This window comes from Zootoca vivipara, chromosome 4 (genome assembly GCF_963506605.1).
Source record: "Zootoca vivipara chromosome 4, rZooViv1.1, whole genome shotgun sequence".
Taxonomy (NCBI): domain Eukaryota; kingdom Metazoa; phylum Chordata; class Lepidosauria; order Squamata; family Lacertidae; genus Zootoca; species Zootoca vivipara.
Window position 1 is genome coordinate 82,705,104 of NC_083279.1, and position 16,680 is coordinate 82,721,783.

The 16,680-nt window shown below is 44.7% G+C and overlaps 1 protein-coding gene across 2 annotated transcripts in view; it reads left to right on the top strand.

Annotated features, from left to right (window-relative positions):
• Positions 1 to 16,680, top strand: part of GUCY1A2 (guanylate cyclase 1 soluble subunit alpha 2) — a 182,191-nt gene that overhangs the window by 56,313 nt on the left and 109,198 nt on the right. For both annotated transcript variants that reach the window (XM_060273854.1, XM_035114362.2), the window contains exon 4: positions 3,597 to 4,315. In XM_060273854.1, the coding sequence (XP_060129837.1) occupies positions 3,815 to 4,315 (501 nt within the window). In that variant the 5' untranslated portion in view covers positions 3,597 to 3,814. The remainder of the gene's footprint in view (positions 1 to 3,596; positions 4,316 to 16,680) is intronic.

Sequence of the window (16,680 nt, forward strand, 5' to 3'; positions counted from 1 at the left end):
ATTCCCCACTATGCACACGGTGTACATGCCATGGCTTTGCAGAGAATGCAACAGCCTCAGCTTATGCTTTGGGGCTCTGCATTGCATTGCTGGATCAGGGCATAGCCTCCCACTCTTGTTTTCCTGCTGACAAGCTGCAAAGCCTTGGATAGATTATTTAGGATTTTTTGGGGATGCAATCTACTGCTTGTAAATGGTGTTGCTCATTGTCAAGAGGTTGTGGGTCAGATAATAGATGAGCTTATTTTAAAAACCTCCTTCAGATTCTTATACATGTGCTCGAAATGTTCTAGGGCTGGAAGAGTTTTGCTTCTCCTTGGTGAAATGTTCAGAGTTAGAAACTATGGGATTTTGCTACTGTGGGTGGTGGAAAGCTCACTCCCACTCCATCCTAACTGTGCTCTGTCAGTCCTTGTTGTCTGACTTCCATTCTGCATGATTAAAGGCCTTTTAAGTGGACCTCTCTCTAGTTCTGTAAGCAGGCATTCTTGCTTTTGCCTTCCAGGCACCCTGTTTCTGCGCTTCACTTTGAGTGTGGCCCCTTCTTCACCTTGGTGTCTCTTAGCCCGTTTCCTTCCTCTCCTTCCTCTTTTATTGTCCTCTCCAGTGACTAGACTTTTCTTCTCCCAAATTGCACAGTCTCTGCTCTCTAGATGCCACAGTGACCTCTAGAGGGCCACAGGTTCATCACCCCTGCTCTTCTGAGGGAGAAATTCCTGGCAGGTTGCTCATTTATTTAGTGCCTTTCCAGGAATTTGCAAGCAGCTAAAACATCTTTCCCCACCCCCTCCGCAATGGTGCTTTGCGATTCTCACACTTTAACATTATAGTGTGTCGAAAGCTGTGCAAGGGAATTCTCACTGTTTGCTAATATCTTTGCCTCTCGCATGCGTATTTTTAAGGGTGCGAATTTAACCACCAAATAGCTCCCTGCCCCAAGCCGTGTCTTGGAAAGACCCCTTGAAGCTTTCTATCACGTGTTTGTGCCTTAGGAGCTGGCCTGTTCTATTTCACAGGCCATGTTTTCGAATCCTGCCCATAGGTGTAGAACATTGTCACAGTGGTGGCTTGCTGGAAAAGATTAACTGGGCTGAGTCATGAGATTTATTGAAAAAAAGTATTGTGCAAAGGAACGGGTGCAGGGGGAAAGTGTCCAGCAACATTTCCACACATATAGATCTCTTTCTCCATAGCTTGTAGTTGGAGTCCATCCCATCCACAAGTCCTAGATTAGGAAACAGGGGTGGAGATGAGAAATATTTGATTACAAGGATATTAAGCTACTATGTTAAATTACAAAAAACCTATTTATTAATTAAATATATATCCTGCACTTCCTCCAAAAGTACCCCAGGGCAGCAGCACATGAATGAGAAAACAATAGAACCTCTAAAAACAATTCTAGTACAGGTTGCAGACTGAGATATAATTCCAGTGAGAGCCAGTGTGGTGTAGTGGTTAAGAGCGGTAGACTCCTAATCTGGGGAACCGGGTTCGCGTCTCCTCTCCTCCACATGCAGCTGCTGGGTGACCTTGGGCCAGTCACACTTCTTTGAAGTCTCTCAGCCCCACTCAGCTGACAGAGTGTTTGTTGTGGGGGAGGAAGGGAAAGGAGAATGTTAGCCGCTCTGAGACTCCTTCGCCATGGCTCAGAGGTAGATCATCCATCTTGCATGTAGAAGGCCCCAGGTGTAAGCTGTGGGAATCTGCACTTGCAAGGAAACTTATGCAATGCCTCCAGATTCCCAGAGGACAAAAAGAGAAAGAGAAAGAGACATTGTTAGCAGATTGGCGGATGTTCCTAATTTACGCAAATAAATCTACCAATGAAAGACCTGTGCCAATCACCTTTGAATGCAAGGCCGCATAATTGTGTGATTATGAAAGACTTGGTTAATGTAAATGCCCCCCCCCCAATTTCCTCCAAAATGAAGCGGTTCACGTTGTCGGTCCATTGAGTTCAGTACTGTCTACACTGATTGGCAGCAGCTCTCCAGGGTTTCAGACATGGAGTCTTTCTAAGGCCTATCTGGGATTGAACCTGAGACCTTCATGCAAAGGAAAGGCTTTAGCTCTGAGGCATTGAGGGCCGGTGCTGTTTGGCAGGTAGTTTAATTTTTTCCTGCCCCTGGATATCCTTGCTAAGTGAAAGGAAGGCTGGCATTAGCAGAGAGTGGGAGGGACGGTCTTCATAGAGACTGGGCCTTTGGAAACCCTTCTCAACATTCCTTGCCCTGTTAGGCAAGAGGCTGCCTGCAGAACACTTGCAAATGTCAAAGCCGTTGCTAGAAATATATTTTGTGGTTCCTAGGAAACTTCAGTTTCCCATGTTACCTTTCCCCTTCTTGCTGCTTCTGAGCTGTTCAGCCTAAGAGATAGCAGCGACCGGAGGGTCAACTGTTCAGGAGAGCCACTCCTCAGACTGCAAATGACAAGCAGTCATCTTAAAGCAGGCTGTCCTTATGCAGTCACCTTTTAAGGTAACAGCCTACCCAAGCCAGACAACATTTGGTGCACGTTGTCATTCCGTGGTCTCTTATTTGACAGTGTCAGCTCTTCCTATTCTGACATTTCCTTAATCATAAGCATGAGCTTCTGTGGCAAGAGCTTGAAAAGGCTGGATACATTTTTGTTTTAAATTATAGCTTGCTGGTACTGTCGTCTATCTAACCACTACCTTCCTGGCGTGTCTTTCAGGTAGGCAGTGCTTGAGGACAGTGTAGAAGCCGCTGTTCTCGGTTCTCTGAGCATTACAGGAGAAGGGTGGTGGGTAGGAGATTTCATCTCCTTCATTGGTCCTCTAGCAATTAGTATGTAACCATAGCTCAGTCTGAAGTCCACCTCACAGACATAGACAATAGAGCTGACCTCATCAAGTCTGGCCTCCTATGGAGTACTGCCTGACTTCCCAAATTGCTAACTTACAGTGCAATCCTAACCATGTCTACTCAGTCCTATTGAATTCAGTGGGGCACATATTCCCAGGTTAAGTGGGTTTAGGATTGTGGCTCTGGTAAAGAGAGAGAGATATGTGAAGGGTGTTGTGTCTGTGATAACAATCAGTTTACTTTCTGGTCCGGCCCAGCCCTGCCAATAGCAGGGTGAGTCAGTCGCCTTGTGTGACAGGAATTAGAGGGCACCAGTGCTAGCCTTCCTAGATCTCTGTGTGCCACAAATCTCTAGCTGTGTGTGCCACAGGCCTGCCATACACCTCTTAAACTAGCCTGTTTCTCTCCGGTGCATTGAAGTCATATTCAAATGCCAGTCCAGTCAGCTTCTGTACATGGAATGTGGGCAGGGCACCACCTCGTCCTTCACTTCAGGCAGAAAAACGTACTGGGGCCGGCCCTGTTTGTGGTTGGAGGGATAAGGAATTCAGGCTTTGGTCCTCTACCCCTTTCCATTCACAGAACCTACAAGGAACATAGTCGCTGACCAACCATTAAAACCATATTCTTCAATAGGTGGCCCATAGGTCTTATCACTCCTGCCAAACTTGGCTTAGTAGCCCCCCAAACTGGCCCACTTCCCTCCCCCCACGCCACTGCTGTGCAACAGTGGTCTCTTGCTGATATGTGCTATCCGTTGCTGTGCAGGCTTGAAGTTTGAAGAACTGCAGGAGAAATTTGGGGCCGAATTCTTCAACATCTGCTTTGACGAGAACGAGCGGGTCCTCCGGGCCGTGGGTGGCACCTTGCAAGATTTCTTCAATGGCTTTGATGCTTTGCTGGAGCACATCAGGACTTCGTTTGGAAGGCAGGCCACTTCAGAATCCCCTTCTTTCCTATGCAAAGAGCTCCCCGAAGGCAACCTGATGCTCCACTACTTCCACCCTCATCAGATTGTTGGTTTCGCCATGGTGGGTATGGTCAAGGCGGCGGCCAGGAAAATCTACCAGCTGGAAGTCGAAGTGGAGCAGATTGCAAACGACAAATTGTGCCCCGAGGACTCGAACCCGGGCAATTGCAGCTGCCTCACTTTCGTCATCAAAGAGCGTGAAAATGCAAACATCACAAAAGCACTTCCTCTAGGCTCTTCCCAGTCCCCCTCGGACCTGAGGATAAGCATCAGCAACTTCTGCCGCGCTTTCCCCTTCCACCTGATGTTTGATCCCAGCATGCTAGTGCTGCAGTTAGGGGAAGGGCTTCGGAAGCAGCTCAGATGCGATGCTCACAAGACGCTGAGGTTCCAAGACTGTTTCGAGATCGTTTCCCCAAAGATCGGCGCCACGTTTGAGCGAGTCCTCCTGAGGCTGTCGACACCCTTCGTGATCCGAACCAAACTTGAAGCGTCTGCCTCTGAAAATACAGACAAGGTAATAACGTTATGTTTAGCCTGCTTTTTTTTAAAAAAGGAGGTGTGTTGGCAGATCAAGGAGTCTTCTAGCAAGCACGATCTGTAAAACTGAGGGGGAAACAACATTTCATAAGGGCCAAATTAGACAAAACATTGGGGTGATGGGCACTGGTCTCTGCTTTACACTGCTGGAGTCATTTTACAGAGTGTTACTTCTCACCCCGTCCCCTCCTTCAGGTGCTTTACCTCACCTAAATAGTTTAAATATCAACAAATTAATTTTCACTGATGAAAGGTTTTTAATAAATTGCTTCGCTCAAGAGATCTTTTTAAATCCAAATGTATTTTTTCACCTTATGAAATCAACAGGTCTGACGCTAGCCAAGTCATTTAATATCATAACTCATAGCCTGGAGGTGTTGTTGTTGTTGTTGTTGTTGTTTTGTCCCATTTAAAATTCAAATGGAATGGCCTGAAGGTTATTGGATCATGAGGGACATCTGCCAGGTATAATTTCGGGGCTCTAATTCTTCCTTCATTCACAATCACTGAATGACGACGACGACGACAACAACAACAACAACAACAACAACAACACTTGGCTGGTGTCTGGAGCCTTTGTATAAAAATCCCAGATTCAAATTCCGGATGTTTTGCCCCTTCCTTCTCCCCGCCAATATTCCTCACGCTTAGTTGTCAAAACTTGTTTAGAGACTGATGGTTTCCAAAATGAATTATGTTGGCTAATTTGACAGCTGTCAGTGGCTGTAAATGAGAAAAGTGAAAGAATAGATGGCAACATGGCTTTTTTAAAAAATAAATAAATAAATCACCCAACACACTAATGGTTGTGCTTCATTGAACTTTAATAACATCTTGGATATCCACTTAGCATTTTTAATTAGGGATATGCAAAACTTTCCCTATTAATTCCAAGGATGCCGAACATTGCATGTTGCTTGGATTTACTTGGGAAAGCAGGTATGTGTTTTTCACAAGGGAACACGTTTTTTGAACGGTTCGTTTTCATGTTACTTTACATCCTAGCATGAGTGCCCATTTAAGAAAAACGTGGGAGAAAAATGCAATTAAAAGTTTCCCCATTCAAAGTAAGAACTGGCTTGCTTTCACTTATGTTCTGGTGTAATGTCAACTGCTTTCTTTGCTTATTGTCATTCCCTATTGATGTATTGCATGTCTTGCTCTTGAGAAACATGTCAGCTACTTCACAAAAGACATGCCTATTGCACACCCTTCTCTGTTGCTAGTAATTGGAAGCGGTTGTGAAGTATCGAGTGGTATCTGAAGAAGTGTGCATGCACACGAAAGCTCATGCCGAAATAAAAACTTAGTTGGTCTTTAAGGTGCTACTGAAGGAATTTTTAAATTTTGTTTTGACTCAGACCAACACGGCTACCTACCTGTATCGAGTGGAAAGTTATTGTTTCTTTGCAACTTTATAATTACTATTAAAAGGATCTACAATTACTATTAAAAGGAGTTCAGAAACTCTTCTTTATCTGCAGTACTTTTATGCAAATATGCAGTTACGGCTTCTGAATACAGAAATCACAAAATTTGTTCCATCCCTATTTTCATTTGGTTTTTTTTCCAGATACGTCAATAAAAACATTATTGTTATTTGCAGTTGTCACAGTGGCCGGAGTGGGCTACTTCAGAGTAACGACTCTACACAGCTCTGCATTTTATCTTTTATTGGTGCTGCGTATTTACAGTGCTGAAGGCAATGCTATTTACAAGGACACATCTTCTCAGCTTGAATCAGAACCTCCGAATGGCGTTTGGCGCGTTTTTCTCCAACATAACAACTTTGGTAGACCCATCCTCTTCCCTCTCCGCTTTCTGCGCAATTCCGGAGTTGGGGGGATGGGTCTCCCCCCCTTGCTTGCCCCTTCCTGTCCCACCTGGGACCCTGGCTCCGCTACCTTGTCTGAGCCTCGGACACGACTTCCTGCTTCCCCACTGGAATCGGAACTCTCCCTGCTTTCCCCTGCACTCGGGGATGGGCTTGAACTCAGGAGGGGAGGGACTTCGTGATATCCCCTGTCCCTCACAGCAGTCTTTTGTGATTAAATAGTGCATAATAACAACCTCAGATCGACGAGATTGATCTGTACTGTATTTTGTTGATCAACTTAGAACAGGCATCCCCAAACTGCGGCCCTCCAGATGTTTTGGCCTACATCCCCATGATCCCTAGCTAACAGGACCAGTGGTTGGGGAAGATGGGGAATGTAGTCCAAAACATCTGGAGGGCCGAAGTTTGGGGATGCCTGACTTAGAACCTGAGGACCCAAAAATGAAGTGAAATGCAGAAAGAAGTATATTTGGAGCAAATCATGTCTTTACCTTCCTGGGTTTAGAATTGATAAAAGTTATATATTCACTCATGGCCTGGTTCAAAAATCTGAAGTAGCAAAAAACCAAGACCTTCGTTTGTATATTTTTTTCTATTTTGTTTGCCTCTTCTTTTCTTTTGCCATCTGAAGCTAAGAAATAAGGTGCAAAGACTGGAGAGGAAGAAACTTATTGCCGTATTTCCTCCTATTAACTGAACTGGGTGCTGTGGCTGCTCCTTTGCCTTTAAATTACAGCAAAGAAGGAAGGATAGCTGCTTCTCTTCTCTGCATAGCTTGTTATGAAACTGAAACCATTAGGGCTTCTGGGAAGAGATATGATGTCATTTCCTTTTCTTTTTCTGGGATGTTGTATATTCAAAAGGAAACTGAAATGACATTGCTTTCCTTCCCAGGAGCATTTGAGGTTTCAGTTGGCTGCAGCAGAGGCAATTTTAGGGTAGTGCAACCACTGTGGTTGCAGGGGGCACTGAAACTGTAGAGGCAGGAGGTGTCAAATTTTAGCGTCACACAGGTTGTCACTGAAATTTCAGAGCCCAAAGTCCACCACTGTGCACAGCAGCAGTGAACCTAAACTTGCAGCTAGGGATGTGAGAGACATTTGATTTTGTTTGTATTTCAATAAGAAGCTACCTTCCCGAAGCAATATGCACACCCTTTGAAAAATTCAAGCTTCTCTGAATTGTGCAATACAGGTCTCCAAACAAATGTAACATGCCCTGGGATGTTAGGGTGAAGGGTGGGTAAATATTATTATTACTATTAATGACAACATCTACAAATGTGCAAATATTGCATTGTATTAGGGGAAAGTGTACATAAAAATGCATATATTTAGTGAAAATGACATTTAAAAAAGCACCGTATCCTATATAATAAAGTCCCTGTGTCTCTGTGTCCAGTCCCTGTGTCCGCGCTACTGAGCATGTGCCCCACGGACACAGGGATTGGACACAGAGACTGGACGCACACACGTGTGCGCTCTTCCCCCCCTCAACCCTCTGCCTATTGTTTACCTGCGGCCGCCAACCGCCGCTCCCGGCCGGACAAGCGCCTCACTGCCTCAAAGCGCGAGGAGGAGGAGGCTGCTTTCTTTTCCTCCCCCCCCCCTACGCTCCCCCCGGCAACCACCAGCAAGCGGGCATTGCGCACATGCGCTCTCCCCCCCTTCTGCCTACCGTTTCCCTCGCGGTGCAGGGTGAGAGGCAGACAGAAGTGGGGGCAGCGCATGGGGGGAGGAACAGCAGCCGGGGGGAGGAGATGTTTGACAGGGAGCAGGGAAGGAGGGGCCAGTGGCAGCCACCCGCCCCTCTTTCCCTGCTCCGTGAAGCATCTCCTCCGCTACCCTGCGCCTCCTCCGCGTTCAGCAAGAAGCCGGTGGCAGCGGAGGGATGCTGCTCATTCTTCCCTGCCAACCCTTCGCAAAAGCAGGCTCGAGCCCAGGGGGAGGGCAGGAAGGAAAGAGGGCCCTGGCCACCCCTACCTTCCCTCCTCCCCTGCCTAGGCAAGGACCGCAGCAGCGGAGGAGGCGGAGCAGCGATGGAGCGCAGCCCAGGAGAGTCCCGGCGCGTGTGGGTGGAGAAAAGAAGGGAGGGGGGGAGAGAGAGCGGGAATGGGCGGGGGGAATCGCTTGTTCTAGCACCCATTAATTTAACGGGCTTCAAGATACTAGTTAGGGAATAAGCTTGCGATCTGTTCCGTGGCGCTCTTCGTAAGTTGGAACCTTCGGATGTCGAAGCTTCCATTTTGCGCATGCGCGAAGCGTGACGTTGTGCTTCTTTGCATGTGCAGACCGCGAACACCGCTTCTGCACAGGCGCAAAACGCACGCGCGGTGAATATACTTCCAGGTTTGCCGACTTCGTAAGTCAAAACCTTTGGAAGTTGAGGCATTTGGAAGTCGAGGTACCACTGTGGTTGAAACCACATATAAAAATGTGTATGTTAGGAGAAACACACAGTAAAAGGGTGGTGAGTTTTCATGAGCATTTGTAAAAAGAAGAAGAATGGCAAAGAGCTGCAGAAGCGTGGAAAATTGAATTTAAGATTGGAAAGAACGACACCAAGAGAGAAATTGAAATGGACTGATTTGTCCGTCTCTGTTAGCGACGGCAATGCAGCTTAGCAGCCAGCTTGCTCTTATTTAAGTAGAAAGAAAAGAAGAGAAACACATCTTTACCCCCACCCTTTCTGCTGCCTGCAGAGCTTAGGGCCTGGGGAGAAGAAGCAGGGGCCCTGTAGGTTATTGCTTAACAATACCCCTGGTGCCGCCAGTCCAATCCAGTGTGCCATTCCTTCACTTTATTCTGAAGCACTTGTACTGCAGACTCAGGCACAGGGGGCCTCCTCTGAGGGAGGATGAGTCTTCCGGCTCCCAGCATGAGCATCTCTGTTCAGGGACTCTGCCACCTCCTTATGCTACGTGCCTTGGGCTGTGTGGGTAGCTGCTCAGGCTCAGCTTCCCAATTGGAAGGCGACAGGCCTGTGGATTCTCGGGGAGATGCATTATACTCCGAATGGCATATACTTCTGGAGTCTTCATGAGGGCATGATTGAATCGTGCCAGTGTAAGGATACAGCCAAAATAACCTGCCCTCGGAGGAGACTGTTTGGATGAAAAACAAGCCGAGAGGTGTTTCCTCACTAGAAAACTGCTTTACATTTTGGAAAGTTGTTTGTCTTTCTGTTCTCTTGCACTATTGCAACCAGAATTGTTGATATTATTATTGTTTATTGAATTTATATACCGCCCTATACCCGGAGTTCTCAGGGCGGTTCACAGAATTAAATCAAAATATAAAACCACAAAATACATAATCAAAATAAAAGCAACAACCCAATAACACCCCTCCCCCCAAATAAAACCCTGCCACATTTTAAAAGGGCGTAGGATGTCAATCAAATCAAACAAAGGCTTGGTTAAAAAGGAACGCTTTTGCCTGGCGCCTAAAGGTGTATAATGAAGAATTAGGTTTTGTCTGTGTCTGGGTACGATTTGACTCCATTTTGAATCAAAATGGCAGGTTGAATCTTTTAAGAACGGCACTGATTTTAACCACTGATTTCAAAACTTTGCTGCTTTGTTGTTGTTGTTTTGGCTTCTTAGAATTGCTGGGCATTTCTGCATTTTATTTAAGTTCCATATATGCACACACACACACACCCTCCTCACATTTTATTTTGAGGCTTTTTTTCTTTTCCAAATCCCTACTCAGGCATGAAAACACGTGAGGGCCCTTTTCTCTCTGTCTCTCTCAGCCTGATTTATCTTGTTGGGAGTTAAACCTGGGGAAAGCGAGCTACGTGTAGTGCCTTGATCTCCTTGAAGAGCAGTGGGATATTAATGCAAGACATGAATAAAAACAATTGGTGCAGCACGTTGACATACCTAGTAGCAGAATCCTGAGTTTAAATAACTGCTGCATTGGAGCGATAATCTTACATATTATATTAGAGGCCCATAAAGGGGATTCGAGGGAGCTTGTACACCTTGCTACTCGTTTTTAAAATGCCAAAAGGAAAGAGCTTGATCTACTGTTAAGTGTTTCCAGTAGAAGCTTCATGAAAATTCTTAGAAGGCTGTACAATCATGATGGGGAGAAATATTACACAGCCGGAGGGCTGAGGGTGGAAGCACCGCCATCAAAACCAACGTTGAGCAGACTCATAATTTCATTTAACGTTCATGCAAATGTGTGTCCTTGTCTCTTAGCTGGAATGCTAAACATTAAAAAGAGCCTCAGATTTCCCTCACTCTCCCCATCATCTCAGCCGACAGGTCTTTCATCCTTGTAGTCTCTGCTCGTGAATCACGAAGAATTCAGTTCTCCGGGATTGGGCCAACATTCTGTCCCTTCGCTTGAACACAGAGTTTCTGGCATTGAGCTCTGGGAATATGGGGGACGAAATGGCACATGATGCTTTAGCCATCCAACTAGCGCTCTTAAGATCTGAGATCTCTCTGCTTTGATCCGACAGTGGCAGTTTTAGAGAGGCCCCTGCTATGTGCTTTGTGGGCCATTTGGGAAATGGGTTGAAATTACAGAGGCCCTTGGGTATGTTGGGAATAGAACACTCTCAGACCCGTAAACAGTCTCTCAAAAATAAGCATTGCCTTCGCTCAGCCCAGTTCTCCCCACTGTGTCAAATGTTCACCGTATGTATAATTAAGGGTGATGTGTCCAATGACGGCAGGCGGTGGGACGAAACGGTGGGAGAAATCTCATGCTGTCCAGCCCAGGCTGTTACTAATAAGAAAGGCTTTGGCAGGCTTCTGGGGTTTCATATTTTTGGCTAAAGCAGACCGTTAAAATAAATAATTAAACAAAATGCTCCGTTTCGTGTACTTCTCCACCAGGAACAGAAGCGGGAGAGATTTGAAATTCGTCAAATAACTGTTGAGCATCTAAAGCATTCATTTATGAGAAAGGCAGCAAAAGTCAGGGTACTACCAATTATAGCAATTGCTCTTTTGCAGAGTCTACTTAATTATTTTCGAAAACAGTAGCGGGCCCGAGCCCACTCTCCAAAACACAGTGTCTCAAAAGCAATGAACTTACACTTAAATCAGTCTGCATAGGGCTACAGCAGCCACTCAAATAATTCCAGATTTTGCAACCCTGTCTTGTGCATGTTTACTCAGAAGGAAAACAATAACAACCAACTGAAGTCTGAAGATTAGAATTCACAGAACACTGGGCTTTCGGACTTGCCTTTGCTTGTAAGATCTGGACTGCAATTCATTTGAGGCACAGTGTGCCTGTCGCAAAGTTTATCTTACGCTGCAGAGCCCAATCCTATGATGATTATGCAGAAATGTGGAGATTACACACCTCCTTTTCCATTGCTGACTCTGTTGCTCTCTTTGTGCCTCTATTTTCTCTGCACTGTGAGTTTCTAAAAATGGATCTGGATGCCCACACTAGAGCTAAGCTTGAATATAGACCTGCAATGGGTATCTATCTAATCTTACGTCTTCTCCTATTGATCTCAATGGTGCTTACTCTCAAATAACCCAATAAGTAGCGGGAGAAGTTGGCCACTGATCAGTCTTTTCCGTTCCTCTGATTATACATTGCCATTATACAGTGGTCCCTCGACTTACGAAGTATTCGACTTACGAAATTTCGAGTTACAAATGAAAAAAAATGGCCGCACGCTTACGGTTTTTTCGATATCCGAAAGGGAAACCGTTGCGGTTTAGATGGGTTTTTCTTGACTTATGAATTTTATATGCGGTTTACTCGACTTATGAATTTTTCCGTTTCCAATGCATTCCTATGGGAAACCGCTTTTTCCGACTTACAAACTTTTCAACCTACGAATGTGCATTCGGAACGGATTAAATTCATAAGTCAAGGGACCACTGTACTTTTCTCATGGATATAAGTTAGCATCCTCGATCAATCAATTCTTAATTAAGATGCAGAGTTATATGCACAGATAATTGAAATTCCTGCCCCTTTTGTCTCCTTCCCTTTTCAACCCGCCACTTTTTCTTATTTCTTCTATTTTTCTGTCAGCATGATTGTTTTAAATGTTTTTTATTGCATATGTGATCGGACATATTGCATTCTGTAGTGTAAATATTTTTCATCTTTCTATATATAGATAAATAAATAAAACCTCACCAGCACTGTCAGCATAGGAACTTAACTTTGATTGATCTCACAGTGCCTTGAGCAATACATATCCTTGAAGTCTGAGGCTGAGGTCTGTTAAAGGTGCTTGGAATTGTAGCTCTTTGAAGGGTAAACTACAGTTCCCATGCTTCTCTGGGGGAAAATATTGTGCTTTAAATGTATGGTGTGTACACAGACTGAGTTTGACTAAGCAAGGTTGATTAAACCCTGGAAGAATTTTACTGGAGCTTAATAAAATAGTGTTACACCTGAAGTTCTTAGCTTCTGCACGGTTGCTTTACCAGTGCATTCATTTGCCATTCAGCCAAAGCCACGACCTGGAAAATCCTATAAGCTTTATCTTTCTCCTGCGTGTATAATTTTTAAGCTTCTTTCCTGTAGTCAATGTAGTGCTAGGGAAGAAGCTTGCCATCTAATTAACAGTAAGCAGTGACTCCAACTTACTGCTTCCCGTTAAACATTCTGTAAGTAATACAGTACGTAGCGCTTAACAACCAGGAGAGCATCTAGCCCCCCCCCCCAAATATTATGATATAAATTTTGATTCACAAGCTTTTTAAAAACAACAACAAGCCAAATTCTGCCCCCCCCCCCCAATTTGATTGCATGAGAAGTAAGAACTACAGCCATAGTTCAAAGCCACTGGCTTAGTTCCACCAAACTTCATTTTTAAAGAAGTTGGTGAGTTTAGGTTCAAGGTGCATGTCCTGCAGAGAAGACAGATTCCAGGAATGGAGCTTGTTAGAAGTATTAAGATTCAGCATGAGGATAGCTGAAGATGGAACGGCGTAGGGGTCAGCTTGATTTGTTTGCAGAGAGATTAGACCAGGTTTGCTATTTAATGAGCATCCAGCCTCATTTGTTCGTGGTGGGAATTAGACAGGGCTGCAGCAAGCAAGGGTTATCTCACACATTCATTGGCAACTTCACTTTGCTTATCACAAGAAGTCCGATATTTTTTGGGGAATTAGGTTTTGTTTCACAAGAGCCCCAAATTAGCTTCAATTGCACACCTCTTATTTGCCTGGTTAGGACTGAACCCTACCCGAAAATGATGATAGTTTGGAAGCACCCTTGGGGCATCATGGACCATGATTGGCAGGTGTGAGAGAGGTTCCTTAATACCCTCCACACTCACTGACCCTCTTCCTGAAAATCCCTCCTTCTCTCACTACCATTTTGCCTGCGGGACACATTTCCACTTCTGGAGCCCACCTGTGGATTAAAACATAGCTGCCAAGTTTACCCTTTTCTCACGAGGAAGCCTATTCAGCATAAGGGAATTTCCCTTAAAAAAAAGGGATAACTTGGCAGCTATGGGATTAAAAGAGCAGCCGACACAGTCGAAAATGCCCTTTTGTAGGGAAGAATTAGCAGGTGAGAAAGTGTTATGCACTATCTCTTGCCCACCCAATTCCCACCCAGTTCGCACATTAATATCCTGAGGCAAATTTGATGTTGGGTCTTCCTAGGTTTGCCTTGTAATGTGCTGCACCCCCACCCCCACCCCGGTAAGCCTCATTGAGGGAATCAGCAATGGAGACCAGTTCTAGTGACATAATTTTACCTGAGGTTGTTTTTTAATGAGGTGATTTATTGTTCATCAATGCTCGGTGCTCATAATGAGTAGTTTTAATGAGGATATTTAAAATCATTGTCTACTCTCTGGTATTCCGGAGGTTGCAAATCGCTGAGGTGAGATGCAATTTAATAGAGATGAGCATCTCTCTGCCATGGAGAGCATGCGCCGGGGTTGAATAAAATTTCCTGTAAATCAGCAAGACGCAGCGTAGAGTACATCGCAATCAATAGTAGTTCTCTGACCTAGACCTGCAGTTTGAAACTGTGATCATGCCCACCTTGTGTTAGTACAGGAAAATAGTATTTTAACAATATTCTAAGGTTACCAAAGCCTCTGTGTGCATTTTGTAAGGCTGCAATCAGGGAGAAAGAAAACCAACTTCCCAAGCCAAGAACTAAAGGCAATGGGGTTCTGTTTATCGGTGTTGAAATTCTTGGAGCAAGAAGCCAACAAAAGCAAATTTTAAAACTCAATAAAAACTATTGTCTGTAGTGAATAAGGTTGGGATAGGGGAGTTGGAAAGGGATCATTTTTGTGAGAAAGTTTGAAAATACTGTAAGCATTTACTTCCCTTTACTAGTAAGCAAAGATGTTGGGCAAGACTTTCTGGGAAGAGAATGCCAATGGATGAAGAAGTATATATAGGAAATGGAATCATAGAGTCATAGTATCATAGAATTGTAGAGTTGGCGGAGGGTCATCTAGTCCAACCCCGTGCAATGCAGGAATCTCAATTAAAGCATCCATGACAGATGGCCATCCAACCTCTGCTAAAGGCCACCACTTCCTGAGGAAGTCTACTGCCGAACAGCTGTTATTGTCTACCGACCACAAAAGGTTACAGAATTTAAAGCACATAAAAGCATTAAAAGAGGGAGGGGAATCAGAAAACATTCAGATTATGTAAGAGAAATTGCAATATTTAGATATTTTGCAACTTGCTTGGGAATGTTTTAAAAATAACAGCCCTCCAATACAAGGATGAACAGAGACTTTGCAGATGGACTCTGTAATGGGATCTATCCCAACCCCCTGATAAAAAACTATATTTAAAAAGAACACTTGGCCCTGACTTCACTTCTTTATTACTAGGGCAGTATCTGGGGACTTTTGTTAGATCTGCCCCTTAAACATTATTATTATTTATCAGATTTATTAAACATGTCGAGGGGAAGCCATTGAAGTGTGCTAGAGAAAACAATGTACTGTATTGAGCCAACAGTAAGTTAAAATAATGCTTTTTCCCCACCCAAAGTTGTGGCAGTTGGCATGGGGAAGGCAAAAGCCCAAACAGGCTCAGTAGGTCTACTGGCAAATTCCTCCCTGGCCCTGAATACAACAAGGCTATACAGTATACCAAAGAAGAATCAGTTACGTACATATTTGGTCAACTCACTGGTTTTGCACACTATTATTGTTGTTGTTGTTTAGTCATTTAGTCGTGTCCGACTCTTCGTGACCCCATGGACCAGAGCACGCCAGGCACTCCTGTCTTCCACTGCCTCCCGCAGTTTGGTCAGACTCATGTTGGTGGCTTCAAGAACACTGTCCAACCATCTCGTCCTCTGTCGTCCCCTTCTCCTAGTGCCCTCCATCTTTCCCAACATCAGGGTCTTTTCCAGGGAGTCTTCTCTTCTCATGAGGTGGCCAAAGTATTGGAGCCTCAGCTTCATGATCTGTCCTTCCAGTGAGCACTCAGGGATGATTTCCTTCAGAATGGATAGGTTTGATCTTCTTGCAGTCCATCTCTTCCGGCACCATAATTCAAAAGCATGAATTCTTCGGCAATCAGCCTTCTTTATGGTCCAGCTCTCACTTCCATACATCACTACTATAATAATCACTATTATTATAAACAGCTAAATCTGCAACCCTATTCACAGTTACCTGGGAGCTAGTAATATAGAACATAAGAGGACAGACTTCCTAGTAAACGTTGAAAAGATTGCACCGCACACAGGCTATGCATTTAATAAGTAATGCTTCAAAAACAAAACAAGACTATTTGACCTATATTCATAACATACCTATAGTTTTTATGAAGTATTAAAAAAGGAGATAAACACAGATGATGGTAAAACCCATTTTTGTGTGTGCAAGGGTGTGTTCACTTTGTCACCTTAAAATGCAGTGAAGTTATTTGGGGGGGGGGGGAAGCATTTCACAGCTCTTTTCCCCTACGGCTTCATTTGTGTCAGATTAATTTCGGTTTGTGTATACACCAAGAGGTGTTGATAGGCCTGTACCCTGTGCAAAGGTGTTAACACCTTTGTATGGACTAATCAGGAATGGCTTAAGGACTCCAGTCAGTGTGAAGCTGGTTTGAGAAACAACCTGAAGCATTTGTAACTCGAGGTACCACTATCCATTAGTACAGCCACACAACATGGTGAGCAGGTAGGACAACTGCTTCCCAACTGTGCTCTTTGCTGGAAGCGCAGCCATAGCTGCCAAGTTTTCCCTTTTCTCGCGAGGAAGCCTATTCAGCATAAGGGAAAATCCCTTAAAAAAAGGGATAACTTGGCAGCTATGAGCGCAGCTGGTTTCCATGCTTGACTGGCGGACGGACCCCACAGAAGACTGGCCCTTCCAGGTCTGTCACCAGAGCTTCACCCACCCAGCAGGGGCCCTAATTGGCCTGATCAAATTTACATTTTTGGTGGGCAATCCCATTGATGCCAATGCCGGCCAACCATGCGGGCAGATTGCCTCTCCTCCTTTGTTCCCTGGCAACCGCACCGGGCCGCAATTGCTGCCACCATCTGAGTTGAGGTAAGTTGTCT